The sequence below is a fragment of the Aquarana catesbeiana genome, linkage group LG03, assembly GCF_042186555.1.
Source record: "Aquarana catesbeiana isolate 2022-GZ linkage group LG03, ASM4218655v1, whole genome shotgun sequence".
Taxonomy (NCBI): domain Eukaryota; kingdom Metazoa; phylum Chordata; class Amphibia; order Anura; family Ranidae; genus Aquarana; species Aquarana catesbeiana.
Genome location: NC_133326.1, coordinates 662,807,776 through 662,825,607, shown reverse-complemented (window position 1 = coordinate 662,825,607; position 17,832 = coordinate 662,807,776). Strand labels below are relative to the sequence as shown.

Sequence of the window (17,832 nt, the reverse complement as noted above, 5' to 3'; positions counted from 1 at the left end):
AGTGTAGTAGCAAGTGCACTACGGCTGCACTGTATTGTGTACTGTGTACACCACCAGAAAAGTAGTAGCAACTGCACTATGGGTGCACTGTATTGAGTTCTGTGTACACCACCAGAAGTGTAGTAGCAACTGCATTACGGCTGCACTGTATTGTGTACACCACCAGAAGTGTAGTTGCAACTGCACTACGGCTGCACTATATTTTGTACTGTGTACACCACCAGAAAAGTAGTAGCAACTGCACTACGGCTGCACTGTATTGTGTACTGTGTACACCACCAGAAGTAGAGTAGCAACTGCACTATCGCTGCACTGTATTGTGTACTGTGTACACCACCAGAAAAGTAGTAGCAAGTGCACTAAGGCTGCACTGCATTGTGTACAACACCAGAAGTGTAGTAGCAAGTGCACTACAGCTGCACTGTATTGTGCACTGTGTACACCACCAGAAAAGTAATAGCAAGTGCACTACGGCTTCACTGCATTTTGTACACCACCAGAAATGTAGTAGCAACTGCACTATGGCTGCACTGTATTGTGTCCTGTGTACACCACCAGAAAAGTAGTAGCAAGTGCACTAAGGTTGCACTGCATTGTGTACACCACCAGAAGTGTAGTAGCAAGTGCACTACAGCTGCACTGTATTGTGCACTGTGTACACCACCAGAAAAGTAATAGCAAGTGCACTACGGCTTCACTGCATTGTGTACACCACCAGAAGTGTAGTAGCAACTGCACTATGGCTGCACTGTATTGTGTACACCACCAGAAAAGTAGTAGCAAGTGCACAATGCGTGCACTGTATTGTGTACTGTGTACACCACCAGAAAAGTAGTAGCAACTGCACTACGGATGCACTGTATTGTGTACTGTGTACACCACCAGAAGTGTAGTAGCAACTACACTATGGCTGCACAGTAGTGTGTATATATATATATATATATATAAATATATATATTAATATACTGCCTGTATATGTATATACTTATACACATACATACACTAGACTGTATACATATATTAATACACCGCCTGAAGTATATTAGAAAAAGTACACCAGGAATGCACTGCAGATATAGGCTACACTGGATATATATATATATATTAGACTGACTGTATATATATTTCAATCAAATACACTGCATCTGAACTGAACTGAAGAACCTGCCTGCTTAATCTAAATCACACTATCTCTCCGTCCACACCAACAACACAGGGCCGCCATGTAGGCAGTCTTATATAGTGTGGGGCGTGGACTTAGTACCCCTGAGCCATGATTGGCCAAAGGCGCCCTGCCTTTGGACAATTATGGCTCACTTAGCAGATGGCGCTGGGATTGGCCAAAGCATGCAGGTCAGGTGCATGCTTTGGCCAATCATCATACAGCAATGCACTGTGATCTCACGTTGCATTATTGGGCGTTCTGCGGCACTCTAATTTGCCACGAACGCTCCATAATGTTCATTCTTCGCCGAATGGGCGAACACGCGATGTTCGAGTCGAACTTATGTTCGACCCGAACATCGAGCTCATCCCTATTCCTGACCCCCTGCACTATTTTTTTTTTCCACAAATGATTTTTATTTCATAAACATAAAGCAAAACATACAAAACAAGAGTATTGTCTTGAAACAGCAGTTGACAAAATAACATGGAGGGTATCTATGTCTTGATACAACATAAAGCTTGCTGACATTAAATGAACACAATCGAAGCATAAAGTTGTGAATTCGCGGAAATGGGCGGAGGAGAGTAATTTCTATTGTCCCCTCCCCCCAACCCTCCCCTCAACCAAATTAGAGGCAGGGGAAGGTACAGTATCTCGAACGTGTTCAATCTGTAATTTGCAGTGCATCTCAACTGGACACAGACAGAGTACCCATCCGTATAGAGACTATAGAAAGTAAAAAGAATAGAAGGAAAGAGAAAGAAAAGGAAGGTTAGGAGAGAAGATCAGACAAGAGGGGGAGAGGAGAGGGGGGGTAGGGTGAACGTAATATGAGAAGGGAGATTGGAGGGGGGATAGCGATTGGATCCGCACCTGCCCCCCCCCCCACTCGGCAGAGGAGACATTTCTCCAATTTCCCAGTCAGTCTTAGTGTACATACTGAAGGTAGCATTCAGTAGTAACGAAATGGGACCAGTAAGCCCAGGTTACCGAAAATTTATGCATCCTGTCTTGCGAGGTATAAATCAGTTCTTCCATTTCTTTTATAGAGGAAAGCCGTGCAAACCATTCCCTGACTGTGGGGGTAACAGTAGAACGCCAATGCTTGGGTATACAGAGTCTGGCGGTATTAACCATATGCATAGCCTATGATTTATAATAATCCTTTTTGTGTATTGTTGTGTGGTGTAAGAGAAATTGGGACGGTGAGTAGTCTAGAGTGTAGGTCATTATGTGCACGATGAGGCTATGGACCTCCCTCCAAAAGGGCTGGATATTCACACATCCCCATCATATATGGAGCATTGTTCCCACCCCCGAGCCACATCTCCAGCATGTATCAGGGATGCTAGAGGAGAATTTATGGAGGAGCGATGGGGTCCTATACCACTTGGTGATTACCTTATAACCATTTTCTTGGATAGCCACGTTCAGCGAGCCTTGCTGAATGCATGTATTCGTACACAGTGTTCCAGTCTTCTGCGGATAGGGGGGTTTGGAGATCTCTATTCCAGGAAATTTGTGAAGGGGCAGGAGCCTGTGTTGGAGATTCTAAGAGGAGGGAGTAAAGGAGGGAGATTAGGTGTCTTTGCGGCGTTTTACGATGGCACAAGGATTCAAAGGGCGTGAGTTGTCGTGTCCAAACAGACTGACTAGCATGGGTTGTGAGGAAGTGTCTAATTTGTCTGTAGGTCCAGAATGATAGAGAAGATGTCTTGGAGATGGATTTTAGGGACTCGAAGGATAGGGGTCTTTCATTAGAATAGAATTGGAGTGCAAGAACATCTTCGAATGGCCATTCCTGACTCAAAAAATTCTCAGAGGTCCCCGGTGGGAAATCAGGGTTCCCCCGTAGAGAGGTTAAAGGGCTCGGTAGAGGGGTAGATAATCCATGTATCAAGGTCTTTTTGAAGGCCAGGAGTGTAGGGTAAATAAACGGGTGGGCTGAGAGATCGTGGGGCCAGTTCTTGGAGGATAGCCATGGGAGGAGGTGTAAGGGTCCTGACGAGAATGATTTCTCTAGGAAGACCCATGATTTTTTATAAGCATGGATGTTCCAAACAGCGATCCTCGGGAGGTGACATGCATCATGGTATTTGTGAAGGTCTGGTAAACCTATTCCCCCTCTGAGTTAGGATAATGTAAGTCTGGTAAATTTAATACGGGGCGAAGAATCCCTCCACACGAAAGCGGAGCAGGCTCTCCGATAGGATTTAAAAAAGTTTGCTGGTAAAGAAATGGAAATTGATTGCATGATATAGAGTAGACGAGGGCCGAGCGACCGAACCAAGAGATGTTTAAGCTATGCCAATCTTTCAGGTTTTTTTTGATCTGGAGAAGGGCCGGGTGAAAGTTTTTCAAGTACAAGTCTGACAGACGAGTGGGAATTCGAATGCCAAGGTATGTGAATGTATCTTGTTCCCAATGAAATGGGAACGACGTTTGGCAAAGTGCCACTGCCTGGGATGGAAGGGAGAGACGTTTAGTGCTTGAGACTTGGCATAGTTAATTTTGAGATTAGATAAGTTGCTAAAGTGTTCAATATCTTTGAGGAGATTGGGCAGGGATATATGGGGCGATTGCAGAGAGAGCAGAATGTCATCAGCAAAGGCTGCGACCTTAAACTCTCTGTTCTTCACCGTAACCCCTTGAATATTTGGATTTTCTCTCAGCCTGTTGAGGAAGGGTTCCAGGGTTAAGATGTAAATCAAAGGTGAGAGAGGACACCCCTGACGGGTGCCATTGCTGATGGGAAAGGCGCTGGACAGGTGGCCATTGACTTTCACAGCTGCAGAGGGATTCGTATAAAGAGCCATGATGTATGACAACATACGAGTCCCCAATCCTACAGCAGCGAGTACCTCCTGCATATAGTCCCAGGCCACTCTGTAGAACGCCTTCTCAGCGTCAAGTGAAGGAAAAAATCCTTGTGATTTGGAAGATGTAAGCCAATGATGTAAATTTAGTGTGCGGATGGTGTTGTCCCTAGCCTCTCGGCCAGGAACAAAACCAACCTGATCTAACGAGATAAGGTCAGGCACCAGGGGAAGGAGTCTGTTTGCTAATACTTTTGCGTAGATTTTGATATCCACATTCAGGAGGGATATCGGTCGATAATTAGCTACTGCGGAGGAGTCCTTGCCCTCTTTAGGGATTACTGCTATGTGTGCTGCTAACATTCTATCTGGTTTTATCTGGGGATTTGATAAGGCATTGAACGTGTCAAGGAGTTTAGGAACTAATAAGTCCGTGAAGGCTGTATAGTATTGGAGGGAGAAGCCATCTGGGCCCGGGGCTTTGCCCGTTTTCATTTGCTTCATAGCTGAGTCTATTTCAGGCGCTGAAACAGGGTCCTCCAAATCCACGGACTGTTGGGGAGATATTGGCTTCAGGCTGTATTTAGATAAGAATTCTTTGATTAGTGCAGTGCGTGTGCTGGCGTTAGCCCGTGGGGGGCTGGTGGGCTGCAAATTGTATAATTTGAAATATAATTTTTCGAATGCTTTGGCAATGTCTTCATTCTTGACCAGAAGGCCTCCCCCAGGGTCACGTATATGGTGAATTGTGGATGAGAGTTTAGATTTTTGAACTGCGCGTGCCAGTAGGTGACCGCATTTGTTACCCTGTTCATAGAAAATCCTCTGGCCAAGGATGTAGCGTCTTCTAGAGCGTTTGTCCAGCTCCTCTAGGAGCAAGGAGCGAGTATGTATTAATTCCTGTAGGGTAGTTTGCGCTTGAGTACATTTGTGAGCAGTTTCAAGGGATTCGATCGTCCTGACAAGGGAGTTTATGTAAGACTGATGTTGTTTTTTAGCTTTTGTGGCCAGGGCAATGAGTTCACCTCGAATCACGCACTTATGTACTTCCCAAAGGGAGATTGAAGAGATCTCCGGGCTGGAGTTTTCAGCGAAGTATTCTGGATCCTCGTGCGGATATGTTCTAACGCTACAGGGTCTTTGAAAAGGGAAGAATTCAAACGCCAGGTCTTTGTTTTGGAGTTGGATTCAGGGAGAGACAAGGACACTGAAATTGGGTGGTGGTCCAACAGAAACATTGGTTCTACAGTGGACTGCAGGAGGAGCGGGAGGTCTGACTGAGAGAGAAAAAAGTAGTCGATCCTGGAGTACTTTTGGTGCGGGGCCGAAAAAAAAGTATATTCCTTATCTGAAGGGAACAAAGTGCGCCAGGTGTCATGCAAAGTTAGAGATTGAAGTTGTAGGTTAATCTGGGGTAACGCTTTGTAGGTCAAGGTAGAAGTTCCTGTGGAGGAATCCAGTAAGGGATTTAGGGGGACATTAAAATCCCCTCCTAGAAGCACTATACCTGTTTGGAAAGTAGCCAGTAGGTCACACGTTTTTTAAAGAAAGAAACTTGGTGGTCGTTTGGGCAGTACATATTAGCCAGTGTAATCGGCTTTGAAGCATAAGAGCCCTTAAGGAAGAGGTACCTGCCTTCTGGGTCGGCAAGTGAGTCAGAGAGATGAAAGTTAGCATTTTTTGATATAAGAATGGATACACCTTTTGTTTTGGAGTCAGGGTTGGTGGAGTGAATCGCCGTTCGGTAAATGTGGTTGGACAGTTTGGGGACAGCGTCAGAGCGGAAGTGTGTCTCCTATAGGAATATGAAGTGGGCCTTGTGTTTAGTGAGAGAAGATAAGACTTGTGATCTCTTTTCTGGTAGATTAAGGCCCTTCACGTTTAGAGATAGTGTCAGAGAAGACATGGCTTGGACCTGGGGTTGCAAGGCTTTCTGTGTTTATACACTGTGGGGTTGCAGTACCGCCTCTTCGAATGAATGTCACACGCAAAAAGGGAAGGCAATCAGAGGATACTGCTAAGAGGGACAGGGGCAGACCCAGTCAAAAGGAAAACAAAAAAAAATAAAGAGAGAGAGAGGAGGGGAGGAATACAAAAAGTATATAAAAAAGAGGGAGGGAGAAAAAGGGAAGGGAGGAGAACAGAAAAAGGAAACAAGAGAAGGGAAAGAAAAGGGAAGAAGAAAGTGGAAGTAAAGAGGGGGAGCAAGGAAACAACTGGAAAAGATCGGAAGAAAGTGAGAGCGAAGTAGTAAAGGGAAAAGAGGAAAAAGGGGTAAGAGTTCAACCAGAGGTGGTGGTAGTCTGGCTACTCCACCTAAAAAGAAGAAAAGGCTGGAGGTTCAGCATAGATCCCAGTGGGACCGCTGTGTGGGAACGTGAGAGAGGACTGCGACCACAGAAAGGTTGCGATCTGGGGAGAAAGGATTGGACCGTGTTTAGGATAGGGTGAGTATAATGGGGAGCCTATCAAAAGTGCAATAGAAACATCTTAATAACCTGAGTGCAAAAGAAAACAGAAAACCGGAGTGTCTTGAAGATCTGGATACCGCAATTTAAACATATAAAGTATCACAGAGATATCACAGAAATATCACAAAAAAAAAAATCCTGCCAAGTGCCTCCATCGAGTGCAACTTCTCATTGCAAAAAAAAAAAAAAATATATATATATATATATATATATATATATATATATATATATATGCAGTCAGGGGAGGCCAGATGGAGCATCAAAGTTATGTGTTTGTTTGAGAGCCCAGGGTGTCAAGGAAGATTTGGAGATACATGCGATGCAGGCAACCTCTATCTGAAAGAATGGTAGGGATATGTATAAAGGTTACTCCTTCATTCTCAGAGAGTTGGGAGGGACAACAGTTTGTCACTCGAGGGAGGTTCCGACTGACAACCCAGGCTGACAAAGAAAAACATAGTAAAACATAGTAATACATTTAAAGATTGAATACTCATGTTCCTATGGTAGCATGATAAAGATTAACCGCCATTTAACATGACTTTACCAGAGATCCTGCTGATTGCGTGAGTGCGTTTCTGTGTACAGGGGGTATGGGGATGGGAAAGAGCTTCATTCCATGAATGAGATGGCAACATGGAGAAAGTCCAGCAAGGGGGAACAAGGGGAGAAAAGGGGGGAGTATCAAGTCCTTAAGTAGGGGATACAGTTCTCCCAGCCGGGGATCAAGGGGTTTCCTCAATGATGGTGCTAACCGGAACGAGTTCCTGCCTAAAGATGCTGGTGTCAGCTTCAGTGCATATCAAATGCTGCGTTGAGAGTTCTGTGATGAGTATTGTGGGAAGTGGTAGAGGCCCCCAGAAGGATTGGTTAGTGTTGCTTTGGTACCGATGGTCCTTTGTAAAGTCCGCTTAGCTGGCGAAGCATTGCATCTGAAGTGTACTCGTGACCAGCCTTTACGTGAAGCTTGAAAGTTTGTTTAAGAAAACAGAAAGGGCAGGGTTCCTAAAGGGGGAGTTCGAGCACTGATGAGTGGGGAGGGAATGGTAAGTAAATATGGATGGTTACTCATGCATGGAGACACTTGGCAGGTAGGGAGCATGAGGAATTAGCTGTCCATGTGGTCTCTCCTCCTGGATGGTGTAGACAGAGAGTCCGGGCTCCGTTGGTGTTGATCCCAGCGAGAAATCCGACTGCCCGGGGAGGACTGTTCGGCTCTGTATCTGCGGGATCTGTGTCTTTGGGTCTTCGGCGATGGATGGAGAGAAACCGGACGCCAGGGTTCAGAGGGAAAGTGTGGAGCGTACCATTCCGGAAGCTCGACGTGAGGAAGATCAAGTTACTCGCAAAACCCTAACAGGTCTTCGGGTGTGCGGAGTAGTGCGGAGCGACCTCTAGCGGATGCTGAAAGACCGAACGGGAATTTCCATCGATACTGTATATTTCTGGCACGTAGGATTTCCAGCAGGGAAATTCTGGATTTCCAGCAGGAGTTGCGAAAGGTGGGAGTCAAAGGAGGTTTGCACCTGTCTGATGGCAGTGGCGTGAGTCTGAGAAACTTGTTCCACCCCATCTAGCTGATGTGCCACCGCATAGATTTCGGTTTTTAGGTCGGCGATCGCCGTTGTAACGGTATTTTTAATATTAGCAGCCACTGCTTCTAGGTCCAATAAGCTGGGGGGTTGGGATCACCCTGCATTGATGCCCGAAGCCCCTGGAGTCGGTATATTCCATGCTAGGCGAGGCCTGAGTCGGGGCCTGGGAGGCCGCGTGTGCAGCCATGCGCTGGGTCCGGAATAGCTCCGGTATGTTTCTGCTGAGCTGCGTACCTGAGTCATTTATAGCTTGGGATGTAGAGGAGCTCCGGGTGGATCTGCTCATGGAGGTGATGGGGTGTACTCTCCCCTAAAAGGCACTTTTCAGTCCCCGGATCACAGGAGCTCTTTCCTTATGCTGCCGTCTTGGTCACCGTCCAGGCCATGCCCCCTGACCCCTGCACTATATGCATTATGCTGTCCATTACATAGTCCTGACCAAGGTGTTCATTGTCCCAAGAGCTGCTGGTTTTAATGAAGTTCTTTTTTATGATAGGCTCAGTCAGTCCTCCTCTTTTGTGCGCATGAAAACATATGCAATGGAAATGTTTAATTTAAAAAAAAAAAGATTTTTTGTCTTGAGGTTTGTGTTTGTTAGGCTGTCAGTTGTGTTACAGTAATCAGGAATATTTTGTGGATACAAGAACTGTTATTGTGTGCAGTGTATGTAGCGACTAGGCACAGATTTTGTTTAATGATCTCCCTTTAAGCCCCTCCACTGTTAGCCAAAATCTGGCCATGTATAATGATAGTGCAAGCATGCTGCAGGAAAAATAATTTTTATGTTTCGTCCCAGGGGGCCTCTGGCCTTTCAGCATCCTAGTCATGCTCACATTTTGTCACTCAGGTTTTGACTTTTTCATTGTAAAGCCAGCAGATTACTTGTTCTGAGTATTGTTAATGTTTACATATTGTTTATCCTGCTTAAATATTGATTGTCTTGGTTTATAATAGGAGTTTCTGTCATATTTTAGGATGGCAGCAAAAAATTTGCTCTGTCAGTAAATTTTCTATGTTTTGTCAGTAAAAAAAGTCACGAGAGGTTAGCAACTCCGATCAACCTGTACACTTGCCTTTAACACTGGACTCTATGTCTGGTGCTCACCCTCAGTACAGCAGGACAACATGATGCAGATAGATGTAAACTGCTCCATAGCTCCAGGGCATTGACAATCACAATCCTAGTAGTTCCAGTCCCTGAAGACCTTCTCCATGGAAATGGGCAAAGCAGGGAGTCCCCAGCTGGTAGGTTCTCCCTTGGAAAGAAGCTAGTACCTTAGTGTGGTGATTCTGGGGCTTTGTCCCTTGTCTGTGGAGTTACCCCCATCATACGTACATCCAGCCAACCCTCCCCAAGCCTGGGATACCATGCCCTTGTCTTGGGCATAGAGGGGTAGCCAGCAAGAGCAATTTAGTCTGCGACCAATATGTCGCAGGTAGGCTGTGGCTCTTTTGAATAGTTTGTCATGGCCATGGTCTAGCACAGCCTTTTTCAACCAGGATGCCTTCAGGTTTCTTCAGGGGGGCCTTGGCAAAATACATAAAAATGTACCCAAAACTGTATACAAGCCAGTGGGTGGATCAAGCCTGCCTCTAACCCTTTCACTGCCTGGTCCATACGTCGTACAGACCTGACAGTGGGGGTGGGGATTGCATGTAAATCCAACAAGCCATGTATCCTGGGCTTCGCTTGGCCATCTGGGACCGGCATAGTGGATGCCATCGGGTAGGGCGGAGGGAGCTGAGCGGACATACGTCTACTCTCCTCCCCTTTCTATTGCTGACCCAGAAGCAACATGTTTGACGTCACTTCTGGGTCTCCCTGTCAGTTTCCCAGGCCAGCATGGCTGGGAAAGAATTAATGCACTGCGGTCTCCATTACATTCAGTGGAGCACAGGGGAGACTTCCACGGACTATTAGACCAGCCCGTTTCAACCAAGATGCCCAGGCATCCTGGGGTGCCTTGAGGTTTCTTCAGGGGTGTCTTGGCTAAATGCCTACAAATTGCCCTAAAATTGTATACAAGCCAGCAGATGGATGAAGCCTGCCTTTTAGTTACACAAAGCCTCAGGTTTTCATTGTGCACCATTACAACCTTTTAGCCACCGGCATCCTAACAACCAATGACCCTCCCCTGCCCTTCTCTGTCAGTGCTGAGGTCACATTAGCTGAGTGATGGAGAAGAACTGAGGGAGAAGAGAAACACTGGAATACTAGTCAGTACCAGTGTGCAAAAGTGTACTGGATTTGGAGGAATAAATCGCCTCTAACGCTGGCTGTCCCACGTGTGTAGATGTTGATGTATTATGTAAAACCATTAGAATAGTTTATTACATTTTAGAATGGGGTACCTCGAGACTGTCCATAATTTTAAAGGGCGCCTTGATTGAAAGAAGGTTGAAAAACACTGTTTTAGACCCTGTCACCAAAAAATCATCACATAGGGGACTTTTTGATTTGATTAAAAAAAAAAATTACCGTATACACTCGAGTATAAGCCGAGGCACCTAATTTTACCACAAAAAACTGGGAAAACGTATTGACTCGAGTATAAGCCTAGGGTGGGAAATGCAGCAGCTACTGTAAGTGGAAATGAGGGTCAACAATGGACATCTGCAGCCTCACTGTGCCCATTTGCAGCCTCACTGTGCTCATCTGCAGCCTCACTGTGCCCACCTGTCTCATCATTGCCCATGTTCAGCTTCACTGTGCCCACCTGTCTCATCAGTGCCCAACTGCAGTCGGCAGGGTTCTGTCAAAAGTTCCAACTTGTTAAATTCTCCAACCAGGTGTACTGCGCATGCGCGAGCTCATCCACGAGAACGTCTTTATGCTGCACGCCGTCAACCCATCAAATACACCAACTCCACTAGCCGCTGCACCGCCGACGTTCTTGTGGATGCGCTCATGCATGAGCAGTACACCTGGCAACAGCCGCCGTAAGACAGCATGACACAGCGGGAGACTTGAGTATAAGAGGGGCTTTTTCAGCATAAAAAAATGTGCTTAAAAAGTCAGCTTATACTCGAGTATATACAGTAAGTAAAAGATAAATGATTTAACCACATATACGCACTTACAAATGTTAACTTATGCATCGGGGGCACCTACACATGAAAACGTAGATTGTGATACACGTGTTACATAATGCTGCACACGCGTGATTGAGAGCAATATTTCTAGCACCAGACCTCCTGTGTAATGCCGAACTGTTGACCTATAGTGGTTTTTTAAAGAGTTGCCTGTAGAAAATACAGGGTACTGAAGATTGTCACCATTTCAAGGATGCATGCAAATTTAGGTTTGACATGTTGGGTACCTATTTACGTAGGTGAAACCTCGTCTTTTATATTTTAAGTTTAGTGTATATTTTACTGTAATATTGTAAGGTTATTAAGAATTCCACTAAAAAATCTGCACCTGAGTCTTTGGACATTGGTTTCCACACCTCAAAGTCCCCCTTTTATCTCCTCAACTACTCCTCAATCCTCCTTTTTTAACTAGAGGGGAATTTTCAGTCTCTCTGGCAGACATGATGGGGAAAGCCTCTGCTCTCTTAGAAACCGCAGGATGCACAAGGCATGCCATCAGCCAGTATCACCTGCTGAGTCATTGTCTTACTCCATCATAGCATCGATGCTTTCAGATGAAGATGAATAAGATATGTAGCACCCTCTAGTGTGTGTTACTAGTAGTGAGAGTAGGTAAAGGCATTTCTGGCTCTTTGATAAACCTAAGTCACTGAATCTGGTTCAGGTTTATTAGAGGCCAGGACTGGATGACTCATCCTGGCAACTCTCTGGTGTCTCCCCATTTCTAGAACATTGGAGAATGTTCTGGAACTAGTGGGTGGAGGTTAGGAGGGGCTGCCTTGAATATTTATGGGCCCTCAGCCAATCCCCCAAGATGGGTCTAGTAGGGGTTGAGAAAGCCAATAAATAGATTTGGGCCATGCCAGGCAGAGGAGTCGGGTGGAAGATGGCGAGGCATTGCTGGGGAGAGGCTGTCAGTGGCTCTTGAGGGACCCCTGAAGGGGAGGGTTTTACCTCGGGCTGGAGCTCAGGATAGCTAGGCTTGAAGGATCCCACCACAGGAGGCAGTTGGAGGGATTCATGCCAGAGAGGCAGCAGGATAGAGCAAGCAGAGACAGTGAGTTGATCAGCACAGTGCAGGGACAAGACAAAGGGACAGACTTTCAGCTATAACAGTGCTCTCTTGAAGACCGTGGTGTGCCAAAGTGCCAAAGGAAACAAGCAGCCAAGTGGACTGGTGGCAGCCAGGCAGGCTGGCAGTCTTCTGCAGCGGTAGAACTGGGCTCAGTGTCTACTACAGGAAGGCAAAAGGTGATGCTGTTCACTCTACAATGTACTAAAATTTTTCCACGCAGGGATTGGATGTTCTGAGCCTGTAATGGGCTGCTGCTGAATTGACGAGACTGTTAATTCCCTGGAGTGATCAGTGGGTGCTGTAAATAGTGAACCGTGTTTGTGCAGGAGGAAGAAAGAAGAGGATCTTCACATAAATAGGAAAGAAGTTGTCCCCTTTTGTTCTTGTTCTAGACATTATCCAAGTTTGACATCCCATAATTCCCTTCCCTATTCAAGTTATCATCCCCTAATAAAATAACAAAAACAAGCCAAGGACTGTTTTCTGTGTCTGAGCGAATGAAGGAAATGCTAAGTGATTGGTTGTGCAACAGTGGGTACCCAGATACCATTAACTCCTGTGGGGGTAGCGCTACAGAAGGATTTTCTCATGGCTAATACATCTGCAAGACGGATCTCAGAGCCGCCTGCATTATTCTGTGAAAAACCCATTCTCTTTCTTTAAAAATGCATGGTGGTTTTGAGGCTTTGGGCCTCTTTTTTCCCTAAGGTGGTTCCCTCCTTCCATCTTAATCAGCACATTGTGCTGTTTTCTCTTTGTTCTGCTTGAAACCCCACCACAGAGATATCCCTACATTGTCTGTGCAGTGTGAGTTTATCTTTCAGCCACTGCTTCCATCCAAACTTTGGATTCTCCATTTGCACAGCATGCAAATGGAGGCATGGTTGTCCTGCATCTCATTATACCATCTGTTTTCTAGATATGTTATTACTAAGGCTTACATGCTGAAGGATAGGACTCCTCTTTTCTCTGTTAAGACACACTTGACTCATTCAGTTTGTACCACTTTAGCTTTTCAGCACAAGGTGTCTGTTTCTCAGATTTGCAAGGCTGCCACCTGGCCCTCTGTTTGCATGGTTGTGAAGATTTACCATGTGGCTGTTCGGACCTTTGCTGATGCCATCTTTTCCTGTTAAGGTGCTTCAAGCTGCTTTTTGAGTTAGGACCCCGATTCCCTTGTTTTGGGCTTGTTGGCATGTTTGCCATGTTGCTCAACCCTCAGTTTATTGTTGGGAAATGTCCCATTGTCAAGACCCAATGGAGCTTATGTCATGTACTGTATGATTAAGAAAAAAAAAACAATTGTTATTTCCTGAGTATGCTTTAACACAGGATTGGACTATGGAACTTACCCAAAGGGTTGGCTCCAAAGGTCTCCCTTAACACCCCAGATTAGGTACTCTCGTCCTTTTTTTAGATCCAAGGATTTACGACACTTAGCGTGACTAACAAAATTCCTTTGATTGCCTTCAACAATCTCATCTGTACCTGTTGCCACAAAAAAGAAAAAAAAGAAAACAAGAGAAAATTATAAATTAAATACCAAAACCATAATATGCTTTTATATAAGCTATTAAAGGGTTCAATCCACCTAAAAACTAACAATTTCTTAGAGCTTGTGGAGTTTCTGGGTCTGCCAACCTGTTGTAGCTATTATGGAGAGTTTCAACTCTTCACATTGTGGAGAATGTAATAGAAGAGCTGTGACACAAAAAGATGGGCAGGAACAGCCCAAACTGAAGTCAGACCTATGACTCTCCAATCAGACAAGATCATGAGCTTTGCTGACTGTAGAGCTCTAGCTCTGACCCTGCAGGGGGCATGCAGACCTTGGCTAAGAGACCACTGCTTCGACACAGAGAGCAAAGGTCCTTTTCTACAGCTTGTTGGTGGAGGCAGTATTTTCTATTTAGACTTTGGCTACTTTCTAAAAAAAATATAACTTTAAGGGTTTGCACACTTTTTGGTTTAATACACACAGGATGTAGTTGCAGATTTAAACTGAAAGTTAAGTTCAGTTGGGTTTTATTAAGTCATTATCACAACTGTCACCTTTTCTCTTTCTACTGCTCACCATAGCCTCTATTATTTATCACCAATGGCCATCTTCATCATCATCAGCCAACATTATCCACCTGTCATTATCACCCAGGTCAAAATGAATACCAATTTTATCAACTAAACGTAATCCCTATGTTTATCTTTATTATCTTCATGTGTGATTTTTTTCTTGTTTACCTACCTTGCTTGATGACCCTGACTATGGTCATCATATAATTGTCATAGTTGTCATTTGGTTCAACTTCATCTATTCTTGCCTTGTATACTGTCAAGAAAAAAAAGAATTTTGTCAACATCAGCAGCTGATAATGGCATAGGATGAGCATTTTGTAAGGTGTCTCACCATAGTCCACTCCTTGTCCACAGGCTCTGTCCAATCTATCCTGTGCATCAAGCTCATCTTCCAGTTGTTGCTGCAAAAAACAGTTGGCTGCAAAAAAAATTTAAAAATTGCCTATTGTAAGCTATATTGTTCAAGGTTTCAGGAACACCTAGGCAGACTGTTTATCTTGTACCACAGAGACATGCTCAATCCTGCCAGAAATGTTGTAAGTTGATTCTTACAAATTTCTGCACTCTAACCAGTTATTATTGTTGCCAGCTAACTTTAGGGACAGCAGGGCACTATATCCCTCTCCCCCCACCATGTTATGGCGAAGAGGAGAGGGGAATGCATTCTGTAGTCCCGTCAGTGGCCGCCACTCCATTAGGGGGCAGGGGCGCCACCCCCTAATCTAAATACAAGGTGCCAGATGCATTGATTCCAATGGGTATTTTTTTTTTTTTTTTTTAGAAGCATATGTTTAGATCCTGAGGCTCTAATTGGCTTCAAAAAAGGGTGGGCTTGGGGCGCAGAGCACTGTGCCCTGAACCCACCAAGTTGTGTGATAATAGCAAATTAATATTTGCTATTGTCTTCCTGATTCTCCTCCCAGTCAATTAGAAACCGGGTCCTGAGACCCGATTGGGCGGGAGTCCTAAGACCCGATTGGCCGTGAGTCCTAACTTCTGATTGGCCTGGAGGAGAAGCGACTGCCGGGACCGCAGGGGGGGAGCCGCAAAATGGATGGGGCATATGCAGGGCTGGCCGGGGGCCTGCTGGGCGACAGAAGAGCAATCGATTGACGGGGAGCGGCGATCGATCGGTTGAGCAAGTGCTATGCGGGGGTGGGTTATGTGGTTGGTTGGCTGGGGGGCCACAGGCTGCCCCCCCCCAGGAAAATTGAGCACCAGCCACCACTGAGTCCTGTCCTAGGGTGATTTTGCTACTCCTCTATAGCTGGAGTACAGTGAGTGAGTGTTGTTACCCTAGTACAGGAAGTGTGTTACTAGCAATATCAGCAGGCAAAAAGAGAAAGGAAAAAAAGTGCTGAAAAATGTAATGTAATGTAGTTACCACATCTAAGGGCTGCTAAGCTGCAATACAATGTTCTTGGGTTTATTATGTGATTTAACTAATTTTCATAAACAATTGCACAAATAAAAAACTAACCCAAACTACTTCTTCAAAGCCTACAAAATCTGTAATTTACTACATCAAGACAGATGATAAACAAGATTAAAGAAGAAGCGTTCAACCCAAGATTAGGCTAAAAAAGAAAAAACTCAATAAATGTGGTCTGTACAAGATGCCATAAACTAGTTCAAATATACTAACACTTGACTTAAAAAAAAACAAAAAAAAATAAAACATAACTGTATTAATGCTAAGCATATCAAAATGTCATCATTTCATTTTACATTCGTAATAAATATTTGCCTAGTTATATACTGCTATATACACTTTATAAATGTAACACTTTTGAATTTGTCCCTATTTATCATGAGGTGAACTGAAAGAGCTATAACTTTTTCTATGTACACTATTTCTCTCAAAAAACTGAATTCATTCATGAAGAGAACACCTCTCCAAAGTGCCAGAAACCATCGAATGTGAGCATTTGCCCACTCAAGACAGTTACAACGACAAATTGCAGTCAGGTCGAGACCCGATAAGGACGACCAGCATGCAGATGAGCTTCCCTGAGACAGTTTCTGACAGTTTGTGCAGAAATTCTTTGGTTATGCAAACCGATTGTTGCAGCAGCTGTCTGGTCTTAGACGATATTGGAGGTGAAAATGAAGGATGTGGAGGTCCTGGGCTGGTGTGGTTACACGTGGTCTGCGGTTCTGAGACCAGTTGGATGTACTGCCAAATTCTCTGAAACATATTAGGAGATGGCTTATGGTAGAGAAATGAACATTTAATTCTAGGGCAACAGCTCTGGTGGACATTCCTGCAGTCAGCATGCTAATTGCATGCTCCTTCAAAACTTACGACATCTGTGGTATTGTGCTGTGTCATAAAGCTGCTTATTTTAGAGTGGCCGTTTATTGTGGCCAGCCTAAGGCACACCTGTGCAATAATCATGCTGTCTAATCAGCATCTTGATATGCCACACCTGTGAGGTGGATGGATTATCTTGGCAAAAGAGAAGTGCTCACTAACACAGATTTATACAGATTTGTGAACAATATTTGAGAGAAATAGGCCTTTTGTGTACATAGAAAAAGTCATAGATCTTTGAGTTCAGCTCATGATAAATAGGGGCAAACACAAAAGTGTTGCTTTTATAATTTTGCTCAGTGTAGAAGACTAATGCCGTGTACACACAAGCGGAATTTCCGACAGAAAGAGTCCATGTGTATAATCAAACTTCAAATGCTATAAAAAAATGTGCATTTTATCAACAATATGTAAGTCCTCATACAAATCCACCATTAAATAAATGCATATGTAAAAGTTGAAAGGAAGAAAAAGTCCACGTGTCATTTTTCACCTGGAAAGTTCACTTCTCTAAAACTGGTCACCAAATTCATTCTTCTAATATGTACACCATATCTGATTGCCCACCACCCAATTTGACCTATGAATATTAGGTCTCATGCGCCTGTCCCTTTAAGGGTAAATCTATGTAAATCTGTGGCTGTGGTCGGATTCCTTAATGGACTTTTTTTCTAGATCACTTCCATCTGCATGTGGTATTCACAAACTCCACCATAATATATTCAGAGATAAAGCACACCGACCATCATAGTGCTTTCCATAAAAAAAATATAAATTTTTTTAAAGTTGTATCAAAGAAATACTCAGAATTTAAAAGTACACTATACGTTGGTGCACGATAGAACAACAGCATATGTAATTATATAATCCACCGGGTCATCTCCAATGGTGGCTGCAGATTGTGGGTGAATAGCTTACAGCTGTCTCCTTAAGGTTACTGACTCCCACGTAGCAAATGGCAGTTACCTCCATGGATTACACATAAACTCAATGCTGACACTCATCCTGCATCACTGTCTCGTCTCTTACGCATTATGCCACAAGTGCAGCTTCCTCAGAGGGATAGGAGCCGCGGTGATGCAATGCCGGCTTTAAAGAGACCTAGAATGTCAACTCTGCAACATGTAAATGCTCTAGGTCTCTATAAAGCCGTGGCTCCAATCCCCTTGAGCAAGCCACGCCTGTGGCATAACACATAGTGGACGGAGAAAGTGATGCAGAATGAGT

At 44.5% G+C, this 17,832-nt stretch overlaps 1 protein-coding gene across 1 annotated transcript in view; it reads right to left on the bottom strand.

Annotated features, from left to right (window-relative positions):
• Positions 1–17,832, bottom strand: part of LOC141133429 (complement C3-like) — a 731,058-nt gene that overhangs the window by 13,625 nt on the left and 699,601 nt on the right. Inside the window, exons 38-40 of the mRNA XM_073622815.1 lie at positions 14,623–14,709; positions 14,461–14,544; positions 13,571–13,706 (exon numbers count right to left, since the gene is read on the bottom strand). Of these exons, the coding sequence (XP_073478916.1) occupies positions 13,571–13,706; positions 14,461–14,544; positions 14,623–14,709 (307 nt within the window). The remainder of the gene's footprint in view (positions 1–13,570; positions 13,707–14,460; positions 14,545–14,622; positions 14,710–17,832) is intronic.